The 22,271-nt window shown below is 38.8% G+C and overlaps 1 protein-coding gene across 3 annotated transcripts in view; it reads left to right on the plus strand.

Moving 5' to 3' along the window:
- The window catches only part of TRIM55 (tripartite motif containing 55), a 98,221-nt gene that overhangs the window by 73,320 nt on the left and 2,630 nt on the right, over window positions 1–22,271 (plus strand). Inside the window, exon 9 of one of the 3 annotated variants that reach the window (XM_075213589.1) lies at window positions 5,087–5,365. The exons of 1 other annotated variant lie outside the window; for it this stretch is intronic. In XM_075213589.1, the coding sequence (XP_075069690.1) occupies window positions 5,087–5,365 (279 nt within the window). Of the gene's footprint in view, window positions 1–1,698; window positions 4,086–5,086; window positions 5,366–22,271 lie in introns of those variants that run through there. One more of the 3 variants, XM_075213591.1, reaches the window with a different exon arrangement.

Here is a 22,271-nt window from a genome sequence, read left to right on the forward strand (position 1 = left end):
CTATACGATCCAGCTTTGGCTAGTGATAATTTGATTAGGCAAATGCATTCTCTGCTGGTACCATCCTGTACTGTACTATCATTTAGGGGGGAATTCAATTGGCTGCGTTGCTCTCAAAAGTAATGCAGCCTGCGCGCTATTACCGCTTATATGGTAATTTAACCCAGATTTTTGCCCGCAGCTCCCTGAGCCGCAAGCAAAAACCTGCATTAAAAATTACTCTACTAACAGTAATAATGCGCACTATTACCATAGTAACGGCAATAGTGCGCAGGCCACGTGTCAGGCTTTGGTCGTGAACTAGAAGCCACTAACCGGTATTAGCACTACTGAACTAGCATGTGCGGAGTCTAACGTGCCCATGGTGTTTGCCAGGGACCCCCACAAGGAGGTTTGGACTTCGCTGCTCGAGGCACGCAGGTCGCGGTCCTACTAGCCAGTTGCCAGTGTAGCGGTAAGGAGGGTCAGACGGTCCGGGTCGGAAGCCAATCGGGAGGCGAGGTACAATAGGAGAATCCGAGAGGATAGTCAAACAGGCCAAGGTCACGGAACAATATGGGGCAGGCAGAATGGAAGATGGTCGACAAGCCAGGTCACAACAGGAGAACGCAGAGACTAGAGAATGGTGAGGAGAGCCGGGTCACAACAGGAATAACACAGGGAAACGCTGGAGTCAGGAACCTGTTACTCTGACACCCTAATGGCGCCAGAGCCAGGTTTAAATAGTGTCAGCAAACCAGTGATTGGAGGAGGCTGAGGAGAGGCACGTTGCGTGCAGGCGCAGTGTCCCGTTGCTAGGCAATGGGATGGAGCAGGGCGCATGCGCCCGACAGTGAGGTCCGGCGGAAGCTGCGGCGCACCTGTTGACAGGCAACAGGGTGCCCCGGCCAGAGTCAGCAGGCGTCTGTCCCCGTAAGGCAGGGGAACAGCGGGGATGGCGCCTGACACAATACTTTTGAGAGTAACGCGGCCAATTGAATTTCCCCTATAAGTGATAAATTATTATGCATTGCCAATGTAAGTCTTTTTTATAAGTTAACTCGTTGCCTCTATTGCAAGCCACACATCTGTATTCAAAATTGCCATCCATTAGAATTAAAATGTAAAAATATCAATCAAAATTAGTTATCACAATGCTATTTGAATCAATGGACCTAGATAAATTATTACAGAGTCATTTTGAAAAGGGAAACTTTTATGGTAATGCAGGTAATTAAGAGGCTTGGTCATTTTAGCAAATCACTTAGTCGAAATAGGCAAAATAATAGTGTAGCTTGATAGGGTACTACAATGGAAAGGGGTGTGGAAAGGGCAGCCTTAGACAGCTGTCTTGGGCACCAAGTTTTGGGAGCAGGAAAATAAAGTCAATAAATAAAGATTCAAATTCAAAATTCAATCCATTCAAAAGTCTAAGTTAGTGTTAGTCACCTTGTTCGTAGATCGCATAATGCTTAAAAATGTTAATATTTTTCATTTAAAATGAACACCAGTCATGTGCAAATGCTTAAGGCCAGGTATATAAATTGTAAGCAGCAGAATAGCTAGCACAAACACTTTCAATGAAACATACCAATATTTAGGTGTTGTGCGGAAATTATATTTGCTGCTTGTTTCAGTTTTACTGAAAAACGTATCTTGCTCTTTTTTGTGTTTGTACATTGTGACTATTTGCTGTTTTGTTATCGCATTTATTTCCAGCATGTCTGCTACACAGTCATCTCTAACACAGCTGCTCATACTTGATGGTGTGAATGACATTAATGATGGAAGAAAAATGACTGAACTGGCATTAATTAGGAATCATTATCATTTGTGAATAACCTGAATCATGTTTGTCCTGGACTACTTTCAGCAGCTTGTGAACAATATTAATATTTTATTGTGAAATATACAAACTTTTGATTTTCATTCTCCTGAAGAAAAAAAAAATGTCTTGGCAGGTTAACCATCTGATACTTTGTTTTTAGAAGAGCACATCGTGATTATCCATTTTCCCAGTTACGGTATAAATGTAGAACTTTATGGCAAGAATCTTTCAAATGAGTAATAAGTCTACAACGACTAACCATTGTGAGCCTCATTTACAGTCGGACGCAATGTGCGCTTAAGAAGTGTAGGAGTGGGAGTGTGCCACAGCTTGGTAGGGTATTATGAGGGGCGTGCAACCCCAGTTACATCCCACTCGTAATACCCTATCGAGCTGCGAGCAGTTCCCACAGCTAGCTAACGCTTGCGCCACCTAATTCCTGCCGCATAGCTTTAGCCCTTTTTTGACGTTTGTTGCGTCTGCGCCTCACTGTGTTTAGGATTTACTTACAGGGTCACGCCTTCACAATTCCGCCCATGCTCTCGTAGTGAGCCGCAAGCTGTCACCATTGTAAATTGCGTCCAAGATGCAGGCGGATATGGTGCTTGCTGCACAAGTGTGGTAGTGTTTTCTTGTTTGATGCGCCTAAAACGGACTTTGCGTCCTACTCTAAATGAGGTCCTGTATGTCTTATTTGTTCATTCCGTTAGTAGAATTGCATTAACAGCAATTCATAGGTGGAGCTCAGTGGTTTAGATTACCGTATATATACTCGTGTATAAGCCGACTTTTTCAGCACATTTTTTATGCTGAAAAAGCCCCCCTCTGCTTATACACAAGTGAACTTACCTGTTGTCCGGTCCCTCAGCTCTTAAATTGCACTGACAGGAAGTTCGGCATTTGGAACGCAAACTTGCGTTCCTAATGCCGAACTTCCCGTCAGTGGAATGCACATGCCTTCCAATGCAGAGGTAAGTAAAAGGCTGAAAACTCTCTCTCTCTCTCTCTCTCTCTCTCTCTCTCTCTCTCTCTATCTCTCAAAATGGCACACTATTACCCCTGGTATACTCACATTTGGTGGCAGTTGTGTAATCACTTAGTCCTGGGCACACACCTAGGTGGGACTGCAGTGATACATTACAGAGCAGTGCAATTTGTGGGCACACAGACATCAGCTAGCTGGTTTAGTTAACCAGACTTCCTGGCTTAGGGTAACTGTCATGTCCCGTGTAGGTAATGCTGAGGTTCTTGTAAAAGAGAAACACAACATACCAGAGGACAAAGAAAAGGCAATTTTAGGATTTTTACCAGTTACCGGAAGTGAGCTTTGTGCAAGTGGACACTAGGGAAATGTCAATCACCTGGTTAGTGGAATGGGACCAGGATCACCCCAGCGAACGCCACATAATGTGAGAGAGTCTGTGCTATGTAGTTATTGAAAGTGCAAGTCCAGCTACCCTCCACCCGCTGTCAGTAGCCGAAGTGACTGGGAGAACAGAGCCAGGCCCTGACTGGGATACAAAGATATACCCATATTTAATGAGGTGTCTACAGCTATTGATACCAATCATCTCTCTCTCTCATAATGTGCATAACATACAGTGCAGTAGCTGCTACATTTCCCACCCTAGGCTTATACTCGAGTCAATAAGTTTTCCCAGTTTTTTGTGGTAAAATTAGGTGCCTCGGCTTATATTCAGGTCGGTTTATACTCGAGTATATACGGTAATTAAAAGAGAATTGCTAAGGCTATGCTAGTCAAGAACATGAGAATTTTATGGAAAACAAAACTCGTTGCAGGAAATTAGTGCAAGCACTCATGCAAAATAAGGTGTGAGTATGAAAATTAATCTGTAGAAAATTTTGCTGAATTCACTTTATAGTATGTAGTTGTGAATGTAGTGTTGTCACATATCACAGTGAAGAAGGGGCACTATGCCATTGTTAATTCTATAAGAATAATAAAGGGCTTCTCTACATCTTACTTACTTACTAGTGATTTATACTGGCCATGCCCTGGCCTGATTAAACCACAGGCGGATATATGAATTATAGTACCCGTGTTTTGAAACTCCACGTTTAACTTAACAAGTATATGTGTGACTACTCTGGAAATGAATATCTTGCTGCATTGTGTGGATTTATTAGAATTTAGAAATGATGTTGTGAAAATGGAGGATTACTTGAAAGTATAAAATGTTTTGTTTCACTACAAAAATAAAAAGTGAATTACCATTTATCTATGTTGTTGTTATGGCGCCCATATGCACTCTATTTTACCAGCCTATTAGGTCATTCTGGAAGCAAAACACTGCATGGGATCGGGATCTTACAGATTTAATTCGGAACAGCTGGAAAATGAGGTTGGGACGATGACCTTGTGTGCTGTCATCTACTGACTCCAAAAATTGTGCCCCACAGTATCACCCATTTACACCCCTTAGTGCCCAAGTCAAGCAACTGGACGTGTCCACCTTTACTTCCCATTTGTACATAACTGTTCATTGCCAAACTGTGTAAGCCAGTGTTGGCTAACCTGTGACACTCCAGGTGTTGTGAAACTACTAGTCCCAGCATGCTTTCCCAATATATAGCAGCTTATTGCTGGAAGGGGCCTTGTAGTTTCACAACACCTGGAGTGTCACAGGTTAGCCAACACTGGTGTCAGCTGTAACGCAGAGGAGATATACTGTTTATTGAGTCTCTGTCTTGTGCAACACTGAAAAGAAATAAGGATTTCCTCCTTTCACATTACAGTTTGTTGACCCATGAATTCTTGGAAAACACAAATATTAGCTGAGAGGCTCCACCCATGATGTGAGGTGTTCACTGCACAATCCCTGTCCTTCAGCCAACCGTAGACCTTGTCTAAAGAAGAATTCCTTTCCAGTTCTGTTCTCACACAATGGCCTTTGATCAGTATTGTTCTAAACTCAGTTTACATTGCATGCTTTTGTGTCTGATAAAAGTTTGCTCCAACTTTATTATTACCTACGTTGAGTTCTATTGCTGTCTCTTTTTTGTCTGTGGCCCTCTTACATGTAACGCAAGCTTCGATCAACAACATTATTGTAAGCTGTTACATTGTGCACTAAAGTTAAACACTTAATTATTAAAACAATCATCTTCATCAATAACACTTTATTTTTATCTTGGGATGGTGCTTGCTCTGTGCTACGTTACCTTATAAGCTGAATCTATCCATGCACAGTGTACAGAAGACCAGGGGTCGCATACCAAAAGATAACAATACTTTTTATTTTATCTGTCCTGATAAAGGGTGGTGTTGAGCCAACTGGTATTCAACAGAGTCCTAATGTTCAAGTGCTACCAGCTGCAGAAACCTCAGATAACTTTCTTTACCCTGCCTGGTATAAGAGCCAAGTACAGCAACAATCCAAACCAAACAAGGCCCTGTTGAGTGATGCTTTGGGTCAAATAGGTCCCTCCATTCCTAAGGAAATGACTGTAAAGAAAGTAGAGCCAGCAGCAGGAAGCCTTAAGGAGCATGTGGTAGTGGCTGGTAAGAAAATCAGCTCTTCTGCAGATATCCCGCAGGTCAGTGACCATGTTGCATCTGTGTGCTATGACCACGCTATGCTAGTAATAATGTAATGAGTACTATGTTACCGCTATGCTGCTGTAAGGACATGTGTGCAAGAGAAGAATTAAAACTAACTGTAAAGATATTGTTCTAGATTTCAGCTGAATTTACTGAGCAAACATGTTATTTATTTGATTGTGTAGAGCAGGCCTGTCCAACCTGTGGCCCTCCAGATGTTGTGAAACTACAAGTCCCAGCATGCCCTTCCAGCTATCAACTGGTTGTCTACTGGCAAAGCATGCTGGGGCTTGTAGTTTCACAACACCTGAAGGGCCGCAGGTTGGACAGGCCTGGTGTAGAGCTTTGTGAAAAATATGAACCTATTATCCTATCTGCATAGATCTTCAGTTATTTGTATAATAACCAAAAAAATACTGTATAGCTAATAAATATCTGTCAGTGGTTCTAAATTTTGATATTATCCACTTACTAATCCTGCCCCTATGCTGGGATTCCTATCAATCGTTGCTATAATTAATTAGAATTACAGAAAAATTCCAAACGCTAAATACTTCTATGTACTGTACACAAACCTCACTTACAATTCAAGCTCATTGATCTGGTAGAGTAAAACTGTCTTATATACTTGATGATGTCTTTTATAAAGGAAACCATAAAAATATCTACTAAATTAAACAAGAATTGGTTATTATTGATTTAACTATCAAAATGGTTTCTTGCTCCTATAAATGACAGGTTATCTTTATAGTCATACAAAACAGAATAAGGATTAATTAGAAGCTTCAGATTAGAACACACAGCCTGTGTCCCCACCATGAATATTCCTCATTCTGATAGGTTAGATTACAATTTAATATTCTTTCAGTTACCCAGACGGTTCTCTGCCATAAAATATTTGGTAAAGATTCATCCACAATATCCATAAGATACATGATATTAGTACAGTATAGTATATTGATGTGTGTCCCTGTTTTGTGAATACACTTCCATTTCTTACCTTCATATTGTACATTTTATTTGACACCGTGGTCCAGCTGGAGAGTAATTCAGTGTTTTATTTACATCACTGTATTAGCTTTTAAAAGAAAAAAAAACATTTAATTTGTGCGAGCAAAATATTGGTACTGACACAACCATCAGCGCCACAATATGAATCGCAGAATTGCACATTATTGTGATCAATAGATTCACCCCAGTGTCATATTAATGGTTTTACTGGCCAGAAGCAGACTTTTGTGATGGGCCTATTGCTACTCTCCCTACTACTACTCATCAAACTTATCAATAATAGTTACAATTGCCCCTCCCAGCAATAATTCAGCTGAAGACTTTTTCTTTTGTGCAGGGATTTACCTATCTTGTCTCAAATGTAAATGAATGGAATTTGATCGTTTTACACTGAAGGTAGTAGGAGAAGTGACCGTATAGGGCATAACCCCATACCCCACTATAGATAGATAAATAGATAGATAGATAGATAGATAGATAGATAGATAGATAGATAGATAGATAGATAGATAGATATAATCACACCGCCAAATGTCCCGTTGTCAGTCCTGATTGTAGGACTCTTTCCTGCAGGTGGGAATTTGGGGGGAAGGGAAGTAGTATGTAATGGGCAGCCAAGTGCTTTCCAGTAACATGGCCACACCCCCGTTTTGCCATGGCCACTTTACATGTTCACTCTACTTGAATAATACTGAAATATATATATATATATATATATATATATATATATATATATATATATATATATATATATATACAGTGAAAAAATTGCTTTTCAGAGTTATTCGGTGAAGTGAACATGTAAAGCGGATTGTATTTATTTATTTGTGGGCAGTAACTCTGGCACCCACTCATTACCACCAATATTACTGTACTGTTGGCAATGTCTAATTGCAGTCATCAGTTATGTTGCCTTCTAGTCTGTTACTTTGTCAAATTAATATTTGGTCGGATGTAACACTAAGGGGTGGAGAAGGCCTATCACCAAATGGCCACATATATCAGAGAGGATATTTTCAGAGCACAAACATTCATATATATTACAACAACAGAAGTGAACCAATTAAAAAAAAATAACATTTTAGATTTTATGACATCTTCCTCACAGGTCAAAATGACCCAAATGTTGATTCATTTGCATACAAAGGAAGACATCATTGCAGGAAAAGGCAAAACAAATTGGACTATCATTTCCCCACCATAGTTGTATTGGTGGGTCTATCCTCTATTTATAGTATCTGCCTCTGGTCAATTTAACATGGGTGTATTCTAGAACCCTCTGTACACCAGAGCTTCTAGCCCTGCATTGTATTGATGACAATAGTTAAGCATGTTTTCTTATTTCCTCACAGGGCTTAACACTCTGCTTATCAATTCTGACTTTAATTATGATATTGTGTCATCTCTGGAATCAAATTCAATACATGATACTTACAATTATGGGTAGGAAATACTTTGTTTTATTCATTTACTAACAAGTCATCTCCATCATTCCTCTAACTAGTTTGAAAAAGATATGAGCTTTGAAGCTGCTTAACATTTAAACAATGTGATCTCTTAACAGTCAGTGTGTTATTTGGTAGACTGTGTACAGTCTGAGCATATGGTTATAAGGTTTGTATAATTTTTTTATTGAATGAGTTATATATGCACGAGGGGCCTGATTTAGAGTTAAATGTAAAATGGTGACTTTTGCATTGATGCAAAAATGCATTTATATACTTATGTTCTTACAGCTGTATTTTGAGTCACGCGTATCTTACAATATGTACAACCTTTCATTCTAACGTGCAGACACGTCTGGCATAGAAAATATGTGTCATCATCATTAGCTTGGAAACTCGTCTTAAGCCTATCAGATATGCAAACCACACCTATCTCTAGGGGACATGGTTGACTTTTATCTGCACGTACCGTCTGTACTGATTTTACATGTGAACACCGCTGACATACCTCTACAAGTGCAAGGTACGTGCAGCTCAAAATACGGTTGTGCAAGTCACATTTTTACATGGCGCAAATAGACTTAAAAACAGGCTCATAAATATATATCGGAATATCAGTTCCTTCTGTTACCATGGTGCAAAATGTCTACCATGTCTACCAACTTGAAGCAAAGAGGAAATCAGTAAAGAACATTGGATGTACTATCCTGGGATAGTCCTTCTGATTATCTCCAAATCCATTAAGTAAAGCGCTATCTAAATTTGCAATATACAAAAAAACAGGCTTTGCATCTATAGTCTCTATGTGGTCACCTACAGAGGGGTCCACAGGACTCAACAGTTATGGTCACTAGTAGTTGTGAGATTGTCTCTAGAGAAAGGTGCACTAACCAGCTGGATATCTCAGTTAGCTTCAATTAGGATAACTACAACTGTGAGATATTGTGACTATGTTCTACAGAGTATGGATGGTCTGCTGCTTTAGTTTTAGCATCTAGACCTTTTCCATGTAGGATTTTAGAGGAGTGGTTACTCTAGGGAAACCCACGAGGAGCGTCTTCTATCAGCAGGAACACAAGGAAACCTGTCTTATACATTTACATGGCTGCCATGTCATCCTTACTTTTAGGAAAATTCCACATCAGAATTTGACATATTCATACCATACATGTGACACACACATTAAGATGGTATACATGAATTATAGTCAACAAGATAGACTTTACAAAATACGGATTGGATGGAAGGGCACCATTTAATACAGTAGATTCTTTTTGAACATTTGTTTAAAGATGATTTTCAAATGAAAAAGATGGGACACCTTATCACTATGCCCACTTATCCTGTTAACATTGGTGCATTGGGATTCTAAGTTAAGGGGAAAATATTCATTGTTAGTACAAGATTTTGGGTAGAAAACCTGTGAGTCCTACTTTCAGTGTATGTTTTGGATAATATTTCACATGGGGTTCTCAGGCATCTGTATTCCCTCCCTCCTCCACCTCCAAACATTCCAGTGTTCCCATAGGGAAAATTAATACCCTGGCCTTTTATCTGTTATAACATGAGGTGGGGGTTACATGTGATTAATTATTGTCACCTTGCTTCCCATATGCATATCCAATCCCTGTGCGCCAGCTACTGTTTCTAGCTATGTTGTCAGCTGACCAGAACACAGGTCACCAAATGCTCACAGCCTGGTCACAATGACATCAGAGCAGTGCTGTAGACCATTAAAAGTAGTATAGGGATGAGGAAGAGCTTGTTCAGCCATCGTCACTGACTTCTATGAAGGATACATTTTGTTAAAGCATTGGCCAAAGGAAAATATTTTGATGTCGACCCCCCCCACCCCGCTAAATGAGTAATCAGGAATAAAACCTTGCCAAAAACAATATATTTTTCCATGTCAATACATATTAGGGTTTAGTATTTTAAAATTGAACCATTATAAATGGAATAATAAAACCCATTTGTACACCTAATATTACTGATGACACATTTCATGCACTAATAAAATATAGCACAGAGCACAGGCTTAATAACACTCCTTATACAATGGTAATGTTATGTACCTGTCCTGATCTGTTCTTGGGCCATCTGGCTCCTGACGCAGATCTGTAGCACATAGTCCTTCTACGAATGCTCTGAACTTCTTTAAAACTGGCGCTCTAGAATGCCGGCCCACACGCAGGACATTGTGGTGTACCAGTAATTCAATATGGTATGACCAGCACATGGGTAGTAGCTAATCATTCACCCCCCTCAGCATAATCATTAACCTGCCATCAGCATAATAATTATTTCCCCTCAATATATTCATTAACCCCCATAAGCATAATCACATATTCATCCCCATCAGCATTATTATTAACCCCAATCAGAATAATTATCATTATCCCCCATGTCAGCATAATCATTAACACTCATTAGCATAATCATTAACCCGTGTCAGCATAATCATTAAATCCCATCAACATTATTATTAACCTCCACCAGAATAATTATCATTAGACCCAATATTAACATCATTATTAACCACCATTAGCATAATCCTTAACCCCTGTGTCAGTATAATCCTTAACCCCTGTGTCAGTATAATCATTAAATCCTATCAACATAATCCATATGCATAATCACGCCATCAGCATAATTATTAGCTCCCATGACAACAATCATTAACTACCATCAACTTAATCACCTCAATTAGCAATAATTATTAACCCCAATATCTGCATAATCATTAACCTTCTCATCACTTACCCTAGCTCACAAGCTGCATCATGTATTCAGTAAAAGAGGGAGAGGAGGTGTATGAATCTCTTCTCTGCTTGGCAGCCTCTCTCCTGCTCTGAGGATGGCCATGCCCCAAAAGAATCCACACCTATGCAGTTCAAGTAACTGTGCCAGGGACCACTGGAACTTGGAATTGCCTTCCCCCAGACCAGGTTAGGCGGTATTCGGATTGTATTCGGATTGTGGCTTTGTGGTTGTACAACTGTCAGGCAGGCATGGCCGCCAAGAAAATCTTAGGGCCTTGGTACAGCAAATTTTTGGGGCCCTTTCCATAGCCGCCAAGGGTGGCGTGATCACACCAGTTCTCACTACACGGGTAGGCCAGGGCACCCAGGCCTACCCTACCTGATTACCCCCTCTCGGCGCCCCTGGGTGCAGGCTGGGCCCATAAGTGCTGATGCTGGGCCCCCTTGACTTAAGGGCCACTGGAATACACTGTGAAACTTGTAAATTAAGCTGCTACATATGTGTTACTGAATAGTTGTTATACTTTAAGTGATCCTGTCTTAGTTTTAATAAAAAAAACTAGATAACTTCAGTTGTAGGCAGTGTTTTGAAGTATTAGGTCATTATAATTTAATGACTCATATGTGTAATTCAGTCCTTTACATTACACTGCTCTTCTGATTCAATTACAACTAACAGTATTAACTTACTAGAGGAAGGAAGGACCACTGTTATGATTGAACATACGCTATACAGTTCACTGACCAAGTACTAATTTGTTAACATCCAATGTGAACCTTTGCAGTTTCACATCAATAATAATATTGGTGTCTATCTTTTATATATATACATATATATATATATATATATATATATATATATATATATATATATACATATATATGTTCATCATTATAAGTACAGGGGAAAGCTTGCAATACAAACTTAAATGACCAGAATGAAAAGTCATTTGCAGTCATTTCTCATTGGTAGGACAACCTGACCTGTTTGGATTATAGGAAGGTAGTAGGGGAATTATTGATAATAAAATTGTTCATTTTTTCATCATATCTGTGGCAGAAAAGGCAATAGCTTGTTTGAAAATGTGTTCATAAAGTATTAGGGGTATATTTACTAAACTGCAGATTTGAAAAGTGGAGATGTTGCCTATAGCAACCAATCAGATTCTAGCTGTCATTTTGTAGACTGTACTAAATAAATGATAACTTGAATCTGAATGGTTGCCATAGGCAACATCTCCACTTTTCTTAAAGCCACAGGTTAGTAAATATACCCCTTAATGTCAGTTCAGCTCTCACTCTTTCTACTTTATCTCATGTCCTTTCCAACTGAGGCCTTTCTTATACCTCAATGTTAATTTGTTGTGATCTCCTTCACTCCTACACCAGTGCCTTATTGTGTCTACTAAGCTGGGAGCAGCTGCTCAGAACTCTGAACCCTATGATGGTCCTCTACATCTAGATTTACCATGGTTTATGTGTCAGGCAGTAGGGAGTCACAGCTGCTTAAGGTCAGGACTTTACATTTCCCAGACCAGTTATAAGAAGTATCTGACTACTACCTGATTGTGTCTTGTAATCCTGGCTCCTCCTGTAACTGTGTCCTGCAATTTCCTAAACGTGAATCTTGCTCCCCACTGCTTACCTGTTGACCTCACCATACTCACGGCCACAAAGTACCCAAGGAGCCGATAAAGGATGAAAGTCACTACTGATAGGTCAAAGATAGGAAAACAAGGGTATGTATTACAATAAGCAAACATATCTATATAAACCTATGGAAATACTCTAGATGGATGTAGTTAGGTGTAGAGTTCTAGGAGATGTCAAAGGCTCCTTTCTCTTATCTCATACTAATATTGTGAAGCACACTCAGAAACCAGGGAAGTACATGGCAATATGCTGTCTCAAGCTGTGAGATAACCAAATAGGGTAATAATTCTGAAATATATTGCACCAAGGCATTATTTATGTGTCCTGTCCCAGAGACGTAAAGTACAAAAAGAACCATCAATTCAAGATTTTTTTTCTTGACAGATAAAACTTTATGAGTGCAGCTAAATTAACAAAGAACCATTTGTCAATGTAAATTCTTCATCTGGGATCCACACTGTGTACGTGAGTCAGCTGGGTATTTAAAAAGAAATCATGCCTTAAAAGTGCACAGATGATATAGTTCCCTGTGTCTTCCTTATGTCTTTTCTCTACAATGGATTTCTCTTGTCCTTTCCTCATTTTCCGTGTATTGCTTTAATTCTTGGAAGTCTATCGCCTACATATGACCTCTGCAGTGTCAGAGCGCCAAACAGAGCCAAAGTAATAAAATGACGACATAACTCATCATATGATGCATGGATGTTTTTTCCTGGTAAACTGTGGCTAATTTAAAAGTCTATTTTAAAATAGAGAAAAACCCTAGATAGGCATAAAGGAAGTCTTGTCTTATTTATCCAAGCCCCCTGGCTGGTGAAGGCTATAGGCAGTGGTAGCCTCCGCTGGGGGCCTCCAACGACATCACTCATTGAGTCCTCTAGACACCCCAAAAAATGTCAGGCCTCTTGTCAATCACCTTAGTTCACCTACTGGTAGAACCAGCCCAGGCCTTACTATGAAGCAGTTAATGTAATGCACATGATACATACACAAGCTTGCATAATGGATGTTTTGTTGTTTAACATACTTTTTTACTCTGCTATGTATTGTGGCAAAACAAAAATATCAAGAACTTCGAGATATTCTAGATCTGATCTCCAGCAGGTTGAATCCTTGTGTCTAAGAACAAAATAATATATATACAGACATATATACATTAGTTATTAATATATTTACTTAACATGTATTCCATATTTACACAACAACATCTGAGTCTCTTGCTGAGCCCCATGGGAAATTTCAGCAGAATGTCGAGCGGCTGACATATACCCATCCCTAGTGTAGGCTAGACTTCATTTTACTTTTTATATTTTATTTTAATATTCATAAGGTAAACATGGGTAGACAAGTGAGTACAAGAAAAAGTTGGTAAAATGCATTGGTCCTCACCATGGACTTTGATAATATCTATGAGGTTTATTCTACATAAAGTGCATCAAATGACTGTCTTATATTCGCAAACCAACAACTGTACCAGCAAAACTTAACAAGGCATACGTTTCATACATGTTGATTTGGGAATGTATAATGTGGAATATCTCTGCACTTTAGGTGGTATTTCAAAGGATTATTGATGCCTGTGGTGAGCACTGTGCATATGTTGTGCTTCATGTTGTGCTATTTCATACACGCACTGGAACCTCTGGAGACATTACAGCATCATGAATACATTGTTTGTTTCATTCCTCTAACTCTTACCCCTGGGTGTGTGTGTTATTGTAACCTTTTTGGAAATTGTCAATAGTCTATTGAGTATGGATTTTGTCTTTCTCTTTTGTTTTAAAATAAATGTATAAGTTACTGAGCACGTATTGCCATATCCCCCAACTGATACCAAGATAATTTGCAAATCATAGTTATTTGTAAAGCTGCCTTATGGTGGAAATAAAGCACATATTAACACTATTTTTTCAAAATAGCTACTCACCAGATGGAGAAGCCACCCTACCTGTGAGTTTGAAAAGATACTAGTCTGTGCTTCCATAATTATGTAACCCTTCGTGTAGCTAAGTTTCAAAGTTAGTTTTCCAATATAGAACACAAGAAAAATGAATACACATTATTTGAAAATTATTTTATTATCAATTATTATAAAGAAAATTGATGAGTGGAGTTTCCTTTTAAGGATATGACATTTAGAGCAACTTAGAGAGATAGATAACCAGGTTTTGAAATATTTTCAGAACACTTGGATAAACCATATACTAGCAAAGACTTTGTCCAAACAACACTGTTAAGAGTAAGAATGTGCTCTTCCCGTTGTCAATGTTATGTTACCTTCATGTGTCAACCTCGTGTCAGTTAAATCAAATGTCATAGTGCAGTCTCTGGATTTTATTACCAAATCCTTTTTTTTTTTTTTTTTTATAATTAGAGCTTTGGATTTTCCCTGGTAATATCAGGATTTCATTACTTTTCTTTCCCCCATTGTCTGGCTTTTATCGATTATCTCCACTTTTTAGATCATTCCCTATTTATATATCATATAACGTCTAAGGGCACTCACTAACCTAGGAGTCCAATAACCTGTACTCACTGTATTCAATGGAAACATGCTAAGTAGAACCCATTTTATCTATGTTAGTGATGTCCAATTTGTATTTTTAAAACGTATTGGCCAGCCAGGTTTTCTTGGTAATATTTGTTACTACACAAGTGATGTTGATTGATTGCATTTAATTATGGAAATCCTAAGGCCCTGTGTTCCTTAAGCACTTAAGACAACCCTAATCCTTATGGTTTAGATAAAATACCATACGCATCTGCTGATTGAGCACTGCAGGGTTCAAACCACCAATCACACTAGTCTTCCTGGGTGCTGGAGGAAAGAAAGTGGGCAGCAGAAGAGACTATACAAATAAATAAGAATTTACACAAAATAATCTTTATTGTACATAACTGAAGCACCCTTCATTCTCTGCCAACAGATTGTCCCAAGAAAAAACAACACCATACAGTCACATACATTTAGATTATCTCTAGCATGAAGTGAACAATGTACAGGTGAGGGATGGTTGATTATTAGTGGTTATTTATATACGTATTGAGATCTCAGGGTATTAACAATATAGTTCAATTAGTCCGGTAAGCATTCAATCTAAAACGTTATTTTAAAACGTAAAATAAATGTTTCCAGCCCATTTTGTGTTAAAGTTTACATGAATGGTAGGCAACATTTTTCAGCTGGGGCCCCAAGTATCACTTTTCCATTATTCTGGGGCCAACTGTGTCCCATTATTTTAGGACCTCATAGAGGTGTTTATCAACAGAATGAGTTGTATATCTGACAAGGAGAGGACCCCCAAACCAGAATGTAGGTTCCCATGTAGATCCAGTCTGTGTGAGAGACAATCTACTGGCCAGATTTCCTGCGCTTCCTTGTGGTCAGGTTTACCTGGAAGACTTCCTCTTAATACACAGAGGACTAATTACGCTATATTGTCAGTATTTTGAGATTTGATATCTAGTATAACCAGATATGTTCAACTGGTATATGAATAAAGAAAATATTAGAAATGACCTTTAACATTATATTGAGACAAATAGGGGCATATGCAATTGTTGGCATTATAGCCAAAAATCTCGCTGCGTGCGCACTATTACCATTATTACGGTAATAGTGCGCGTAAATACCGTTATTACGGTAGTTTTCTAGCTGGATTTCAGCTCGCGGCTAAGGGAGCTGCGAGCTGAAATCCAGCTTACTATTACCGTGATAACGGTAATAGTTTTAACGCCCTGGGGAATTCAAAGAATTAAATATGTCCCATACTGGATTTTTAGAATCATCGGGATTCTCACTAAGAATCTGGAACTCCCCTGGCATACCTCAAAAGAAAGTGCCCATTAAGTGTAATTCAAATTGCACCCAGAAATGATGTATGCACGTAATAGGATGCTGATTGAAGGGGATAGCAAGTCGGATGACTCTGGACAGACCACAAGCGTTCATAATGGCAGAGAAGGAGTAAAAAACATAACCAGTATTTAACTGAGGTTCACTTGGGGAACATGATTTATCCATGAATTGTTCAGTGTTTTGCAATTACATTCTGCTCTATTATAAGACTGCAACACTGCAAAATGTCCTGTTAGTGAACAGAGTGGGGCTTAAGGGACTACAGGACATTTGCCTACAGACTCCAATAATGATTGAAAATACAGCTCTGGAAGTAGCTCAGATTGATAGGCGTGCTATGCTCCCACTAGAAGCTAACTAATTAAGTATAAACCACTTAAAATACAAAAAAGGTTGAAACACATTTCACCATATCAACACACTGTTCAACTCATAGCTCCAATCATATATGTAATTTTATATTATTTTTATATATGGACACTTATAAGCTGCTAAACATGTTCTATAGAAATGTATCTAAAACTGATTGATGAAACGATTCCAAATGCTGCTACATTATTTCATTATTTTTAATCCAATTGTTAAAGTCGGTCAGTAATTGCATTCTGCTATAAAAAGACACATAAAATTCAAAATGACCTTTAGTTTCAAAACGGTATGGAATTGAAATTAACCACAAATGGTTCCAAACATATACTTCTCTTAGGGAAATTCAGATGTTGCTTTTTGTTTTTATGGGAACTTTAAAATGTCATCAAAAGAGAAGCCTGGAAAGACGATAACTAACGATATAACCATTCCGAGTTAGTTTAATCTATCTATACTCCTACTACTGCTTCAAAGCCTAGGCTAGTCCTAAGGGTTGACATAGGGACATGGCATTTTAAGTTACACTATTGAAAGCCAATTACATACTAACATGATAAGCAGAATATGTTTTTCCTGTGAGGCTTGTATCAAACGCTGGCATTGGACATCATCAAAATATCATACAGAATAGAATAGAATATATCACAGTGACATCAATTATATGGAAATTGGATATGGAGCATTTTGGGAACAATATAACTTGATGATTATACTATTAGTGAACCATCTGTATCAGCATTATTAGAGGTATGTACTTGGGGGTCAGTGAGAGGACATGTAACTTGAATAAGTCATACACTGCACTTTATTTTAGTTGCAAAGGAATAACTATAGCCATCACTGTGATCGCTAAGAGGCCCCGGGAGGCTAATGTGGCTTCATAATAATTTATTCAAGCTATTATATGAATTGGAGAATAATGAGGATACTATGACTGTATATATCATTTACAATAATGGGCCAGATTGCTTTAAGTGCAATTAATACTCTGCACATTAGAGTCTGACTGTGGAAGAGGCAGACTTTGTGGCAGGGGCAGGCTGGGCTGGGGGGCAGGGGGCATTTGCCCCCCAGGGCCAGTCCCATAGTGGACTACCTTGGGCTTAGTCACTGGGCCACCTGCATTTTTTTCCCTTAAAATGTTCCTAATGAGGCTGCTGAGCTGAGTCTTTCCCCCCGGGGTTATAATTTGCCAGCCTTCCACTGGCATTGTGGTAAGACTTTATGATGGTGCCTAGGTGGCAGCTTCACAATGTGACTGTGGGGCTTACACATTTCTAGAGATGCCCCTGGTTAGTCAGTTGAAATTTAAGGTATTTTCTTTTTATAGAAATCACAATCCTAACACAACAGTGGTCTCATAGCTCAGCCCTGATATAAAGGACTCACTTTACAATCTTGTAAATGGGAACATGTTTAGCATGTTCTGTAACTTCAACAAGTTAGTCACCAACAAGGCAATCTCTAGATATGTGCAATATACAAGATGAAATCTAGATGCCATCCGCTACGGGGCGTGGACATGTAGTGTAGGGTAATCATTTATTCTACACTTTAACTAAATTCACAAAAAAAAATTTTGATGTGTTGCAGAAAAGGTTAATCATTTGCTGATTTACATTTTATTGAGGCTGAGAACAGTTCTGGACTAGTTCATCCAATATATAATTTAGAAGTTGCTCAATGGATGCTTATATATTTCTGTGAAAGTCTGTCACACATCCTCAGTGACTGACTTTATTCAATAAATGTATGGACCTAATAGCAACGAAGTATACTGCAGCAAAGTGTTTTATTTACTCACTTATCTCATTATGTATTACAATTATTAATTATATAAAATAGACACATCATATGGGGGGGGGGGGGGGGTAACGAGACTAGGCTCAGCAGCCTATTAGGAAAATTTTAAAGGACCAGACCGGGGGCAAATGCCCCCTGCCCAACCAGCAGGGAGGTCTAATCATACATCATAACATGCAGTAGTAGGGAAAATGTGCTAGTACTTATGACTAATAAAAGTTGTAATCACAACAGAAATATAACTTGGAAATAAAATGATGCTTTCTTCTCTGGGAATTTTGTTCTTCTTTCGTTCTATGTCTCTAGTATATGTTTGTAGATACAATATAAATGATGATTGAACTATTGGACTGTAAGCTCCTGTCACTGGGGACTCCTACTGGTGAGACTACTATAGACAATTTTAAAACTGATCAGGGTGGGCATTTACAGGAGATAAAATATCATGGAAAGGTCTGTGTCAATATCAAATATACTTAAAACACACCATTTATGTATGTGCCGTAAAGGCAGTCATTTTACTGAATCCCCATCCCCTATGTCATCATCATAGATATTGCTGTGGCTCTAACTTGAGATCTTAGGGAATTTGAAGGGGGTGATTGTAGCTTTGTACCTTTTCAGCAAGTAACCTGCCATTGTAAGAGTAGTTGTACCTAGTTTATTGTGCAAATGTAACTACAGAATATTAAGGGCCTGATTTTGAGTTGGAAGCTAAGCAAAGAAAAGGAGTAACTTTGCACCTTGGCAAAACCATATTGCATTAGAGTGAAAGGTAAATTTAAAATGTAGGGACAGATTTGTAGTTGGGATATGGCATGTCATAGATCAACTTTAATTTCAGTGTAAAAAGAAAGCTATCAAGTATTCGTATGCTACATGAAAAAACAGCCAGTATTTTTCTTGTGTGCAAAAAATAAGTCAATTTGTACCCCTTGCATTGTAACATGGTTTGTCCAGATGCAAATTTGCTACTTTTCTTTGCTATGCTCCTAACTCAAAATCAGACCCTAAGTGGTTAACTGAGTTATTAATATCCTAGGTTCCTTACCTTTCTTTTATCTAGTACTACTTAAAGTTACACATTTCAGTCATTGGTGGCCGTAAACAGGACAGATTTGAGGTATATGACCTGTTTGTTTCCAGGGGAATAATAAAATATAAGTGTAAGAAAAAATGACTAATTAATAATTCAAATATAATATGGTCTAGTATCCCACTTTGTCATGCATTTATATGAACCTGTATTGGCAGCTGATTTTGCTGTACAAACTCACGCAGACATTTCTTTTTGTGAAAAATGTCCATGATGTAAAATTATTGAGAGGTGTCATACAGGCAATTATGATATGGTGCCCAATAATTTCTACATATGCTACTATATGCACCTGATTTTTGAATTTAGCTTTGGAGCATATACTGGAGCAATGTGTTGCTGTTTGGGCTATATTGCTATTTTTATCTGCTTCTGTTTTATTAACCACTTTACACATCATTTCATACTTATTTATTCATGTTCATGTTTGTTTCTGAAATTGAAAAAGTTTTGTTATTAATACAAATTGAACTAATTTAGTACCAGTAGCATAAAATGTTGTGAAACACACTGTAATACAACACATAGGCTGTGAATTGAGGCTTACTTAATAACAGATAAAATGTTGCAAACAGGAATGATGTCCTGTGACCCATCATGACCAATCCAATATCAGCTTTCATCAGTTTAGTGTGATCAGACTAATCATAGCTATTGTCTGATTGGCTACAGTCCATCCCTTTAACTCATTTTTAAATAAGTTTGAATACCAGTAAGAAAATTTCCTAAATTGTCTGCTGATCACATGCCTAATAAGTAGAGGTGTATGAATATCCAAAATTGCGCTAAATACATGTTTCTTTTCCTACCAGGGAAGTGGTGAATAGCACCAATATGTTTCAATTCACTAGATTCCAACACGCTAATTGTCCCCACCCACTTGCTGTCACCCACCTTAATTTAGGCATTTCAGCAGAGCTTGAAGAGAAGAAGTTGAGGCATCTTCTGCTAATGCCCCCAGCTGCAGTGTTGGTGCAGCATCTGCTGTGCTATCCATGGCTGCTGCAAGCATTCAGTCTTAGAGCAGGAAACACACTCAGAGTCTGGTGGCCAATGCTGTGGTATCTGACAGAGACAGTACTAGCCTGATTGGGATTGGGATTGCTTCTGTAGTTTTGGCTGCTTCATTAGAAAGGCCCCTTTCCTCTACTATCTACACTGCTGCAGCTTCACATTAGTAGTAGTGCATTAGTAGTACACACAGAGGCCTCTGCAGCTGTCACATTTTACCAGCATTCATCCAGTACCAGGGTGTCCCAGGTGAGTACAGGCAGCTCAGTCCTGCCCACAGTTGTCTCTGGCTTGTAAATATTTCACACTGTCAAGAGGAGTCTCTGTGAAGAACTTGATGAAAGTTACCTACAAAATATGCAGAGCCAATCTATGCAGAAGAGATGGACACTAGAGCACATGGGTACCATCGCCCTCTACCATCTCCTGATGAACCTGGATAAGGTTGGTAAGGGCCAGTGCAACTGCACAAGCTCCCGTCTGCACTGGAAACACTATCACTCCACATGGCAGTGACACCAAGAGCAGGAGATTCCCTAGCAGAAGGGCCTCTGTTGAGATTGACAGGCCCAAACACATGCTGCCTCCTGCCAGTGCTTCTGCCAGTGCCTCTACCAGCGCCTCTGCCAGTGCCTCAGCCAGTGTCTCAACCAGTGCTTCTGCCAGTGCCTCTACCAGCGCCTCTGCCAGTGCCTCAGCCAGTGCTTGTGCCAGTGCCTTTGCCAGTGCTTCTGCCAGCGACTCTACCAGTACTTCTGCTCCATCTGCACAGTTCCAATCAATTTACAATGTTACCACAACATATTGTCTATGTATTTGTACACTTATATAGTTATGGCTCAGATCTAGATCCTGATTGGTGGTCATTCTTTGCCCATGAATTCAAGCAGTTTTTATTCAATTAGGTCCAAAATGCCATAATTGGCCTTTAAAAATGCAGTACGTGCGGGCAACATAAGAACATCAAAATGTTTAGCAATGCGTTGTTTGTGAATGGTGTGAAGTACTGTCATAAATTGTGTCTTGTTTAAGCCATGGACAAAGCTTTATTGTTTTCACCATCTCTTTCTGTCATTTCCATGGAACAGTTCATGAAATCATAGATACATGTAAAAGTAACCCGAGTGGATTCAGAACATCTGCTCCTACAACTATCTGCACTATGTGGAAAATAGCCTGCTCAATGTAGTTGTGGCAACAGAATTCTAATAATCAGGGGAACTCCTTTCCACAAGCTCCAACAATATGACTATTAAAAATGTTTACATATCATGGTGTCACTTCATCTGTCCCTGTTTCCAATTGACAGAAAATGAAACCCAAATGGGTACTGTGGCTTTAAGTATAATAATTATTAATCCCTCCAACAAGAGCAAAGAGCATACACAGAGCATGACAGAACGTGGTACATTTATCTCCCCCCCATGCTCAGTCTTGTATATGTGCTATCATGCCTTAGAACACAGGGTAATGTCCTGCTGTTACTATTAAATAGATAACAAGTAAATATTATTCTTTATTGGTTTGGATTCTCTCTGTATGGAAGACTAGTATATACACACAAGGATCTGCTGCTATATAGAGATCACTGCCTATACCCATTGGACAAGAATGTCAGTGAATGAAAACTTTTAGTTTCTACCGTTAAAGGGAAACTATCATTTTATGTTGTTTTTAGTGGATCACAATTTAAGAAATTACAGAACTAAGCAATTATTCTTATTTATAAAACATCAGCAGAAATAAAGGTCAGCTTTGCTTTTGTAGAGTTTTTCTATTAGGAGGTTAGTGCACCTATTATACACCTATAACCCCTCTACTATCTGTAAAGGTGTCTTCCCTCTGGCATTAACAAGACTACAGTGACACTACATGCCAAACACGATGGCATTT

The sequence above is a fragment of the Mixophyes fleayi genome, chromosome 5 (genome assembly GCF_038048845.1).
Source record: "Mixophyes fleayi isolate aMixFle1 chromosome 5, aMixFle1.hap1, whole genome shotgun sequence".
NCBI classification, from domain to species: domain Eukaryota; kingdom Metazoa; phylum Chordata; class Amphibia; order Anura; family Limnodynastidae; genus Mixophyes; species Mixophyes fleayi.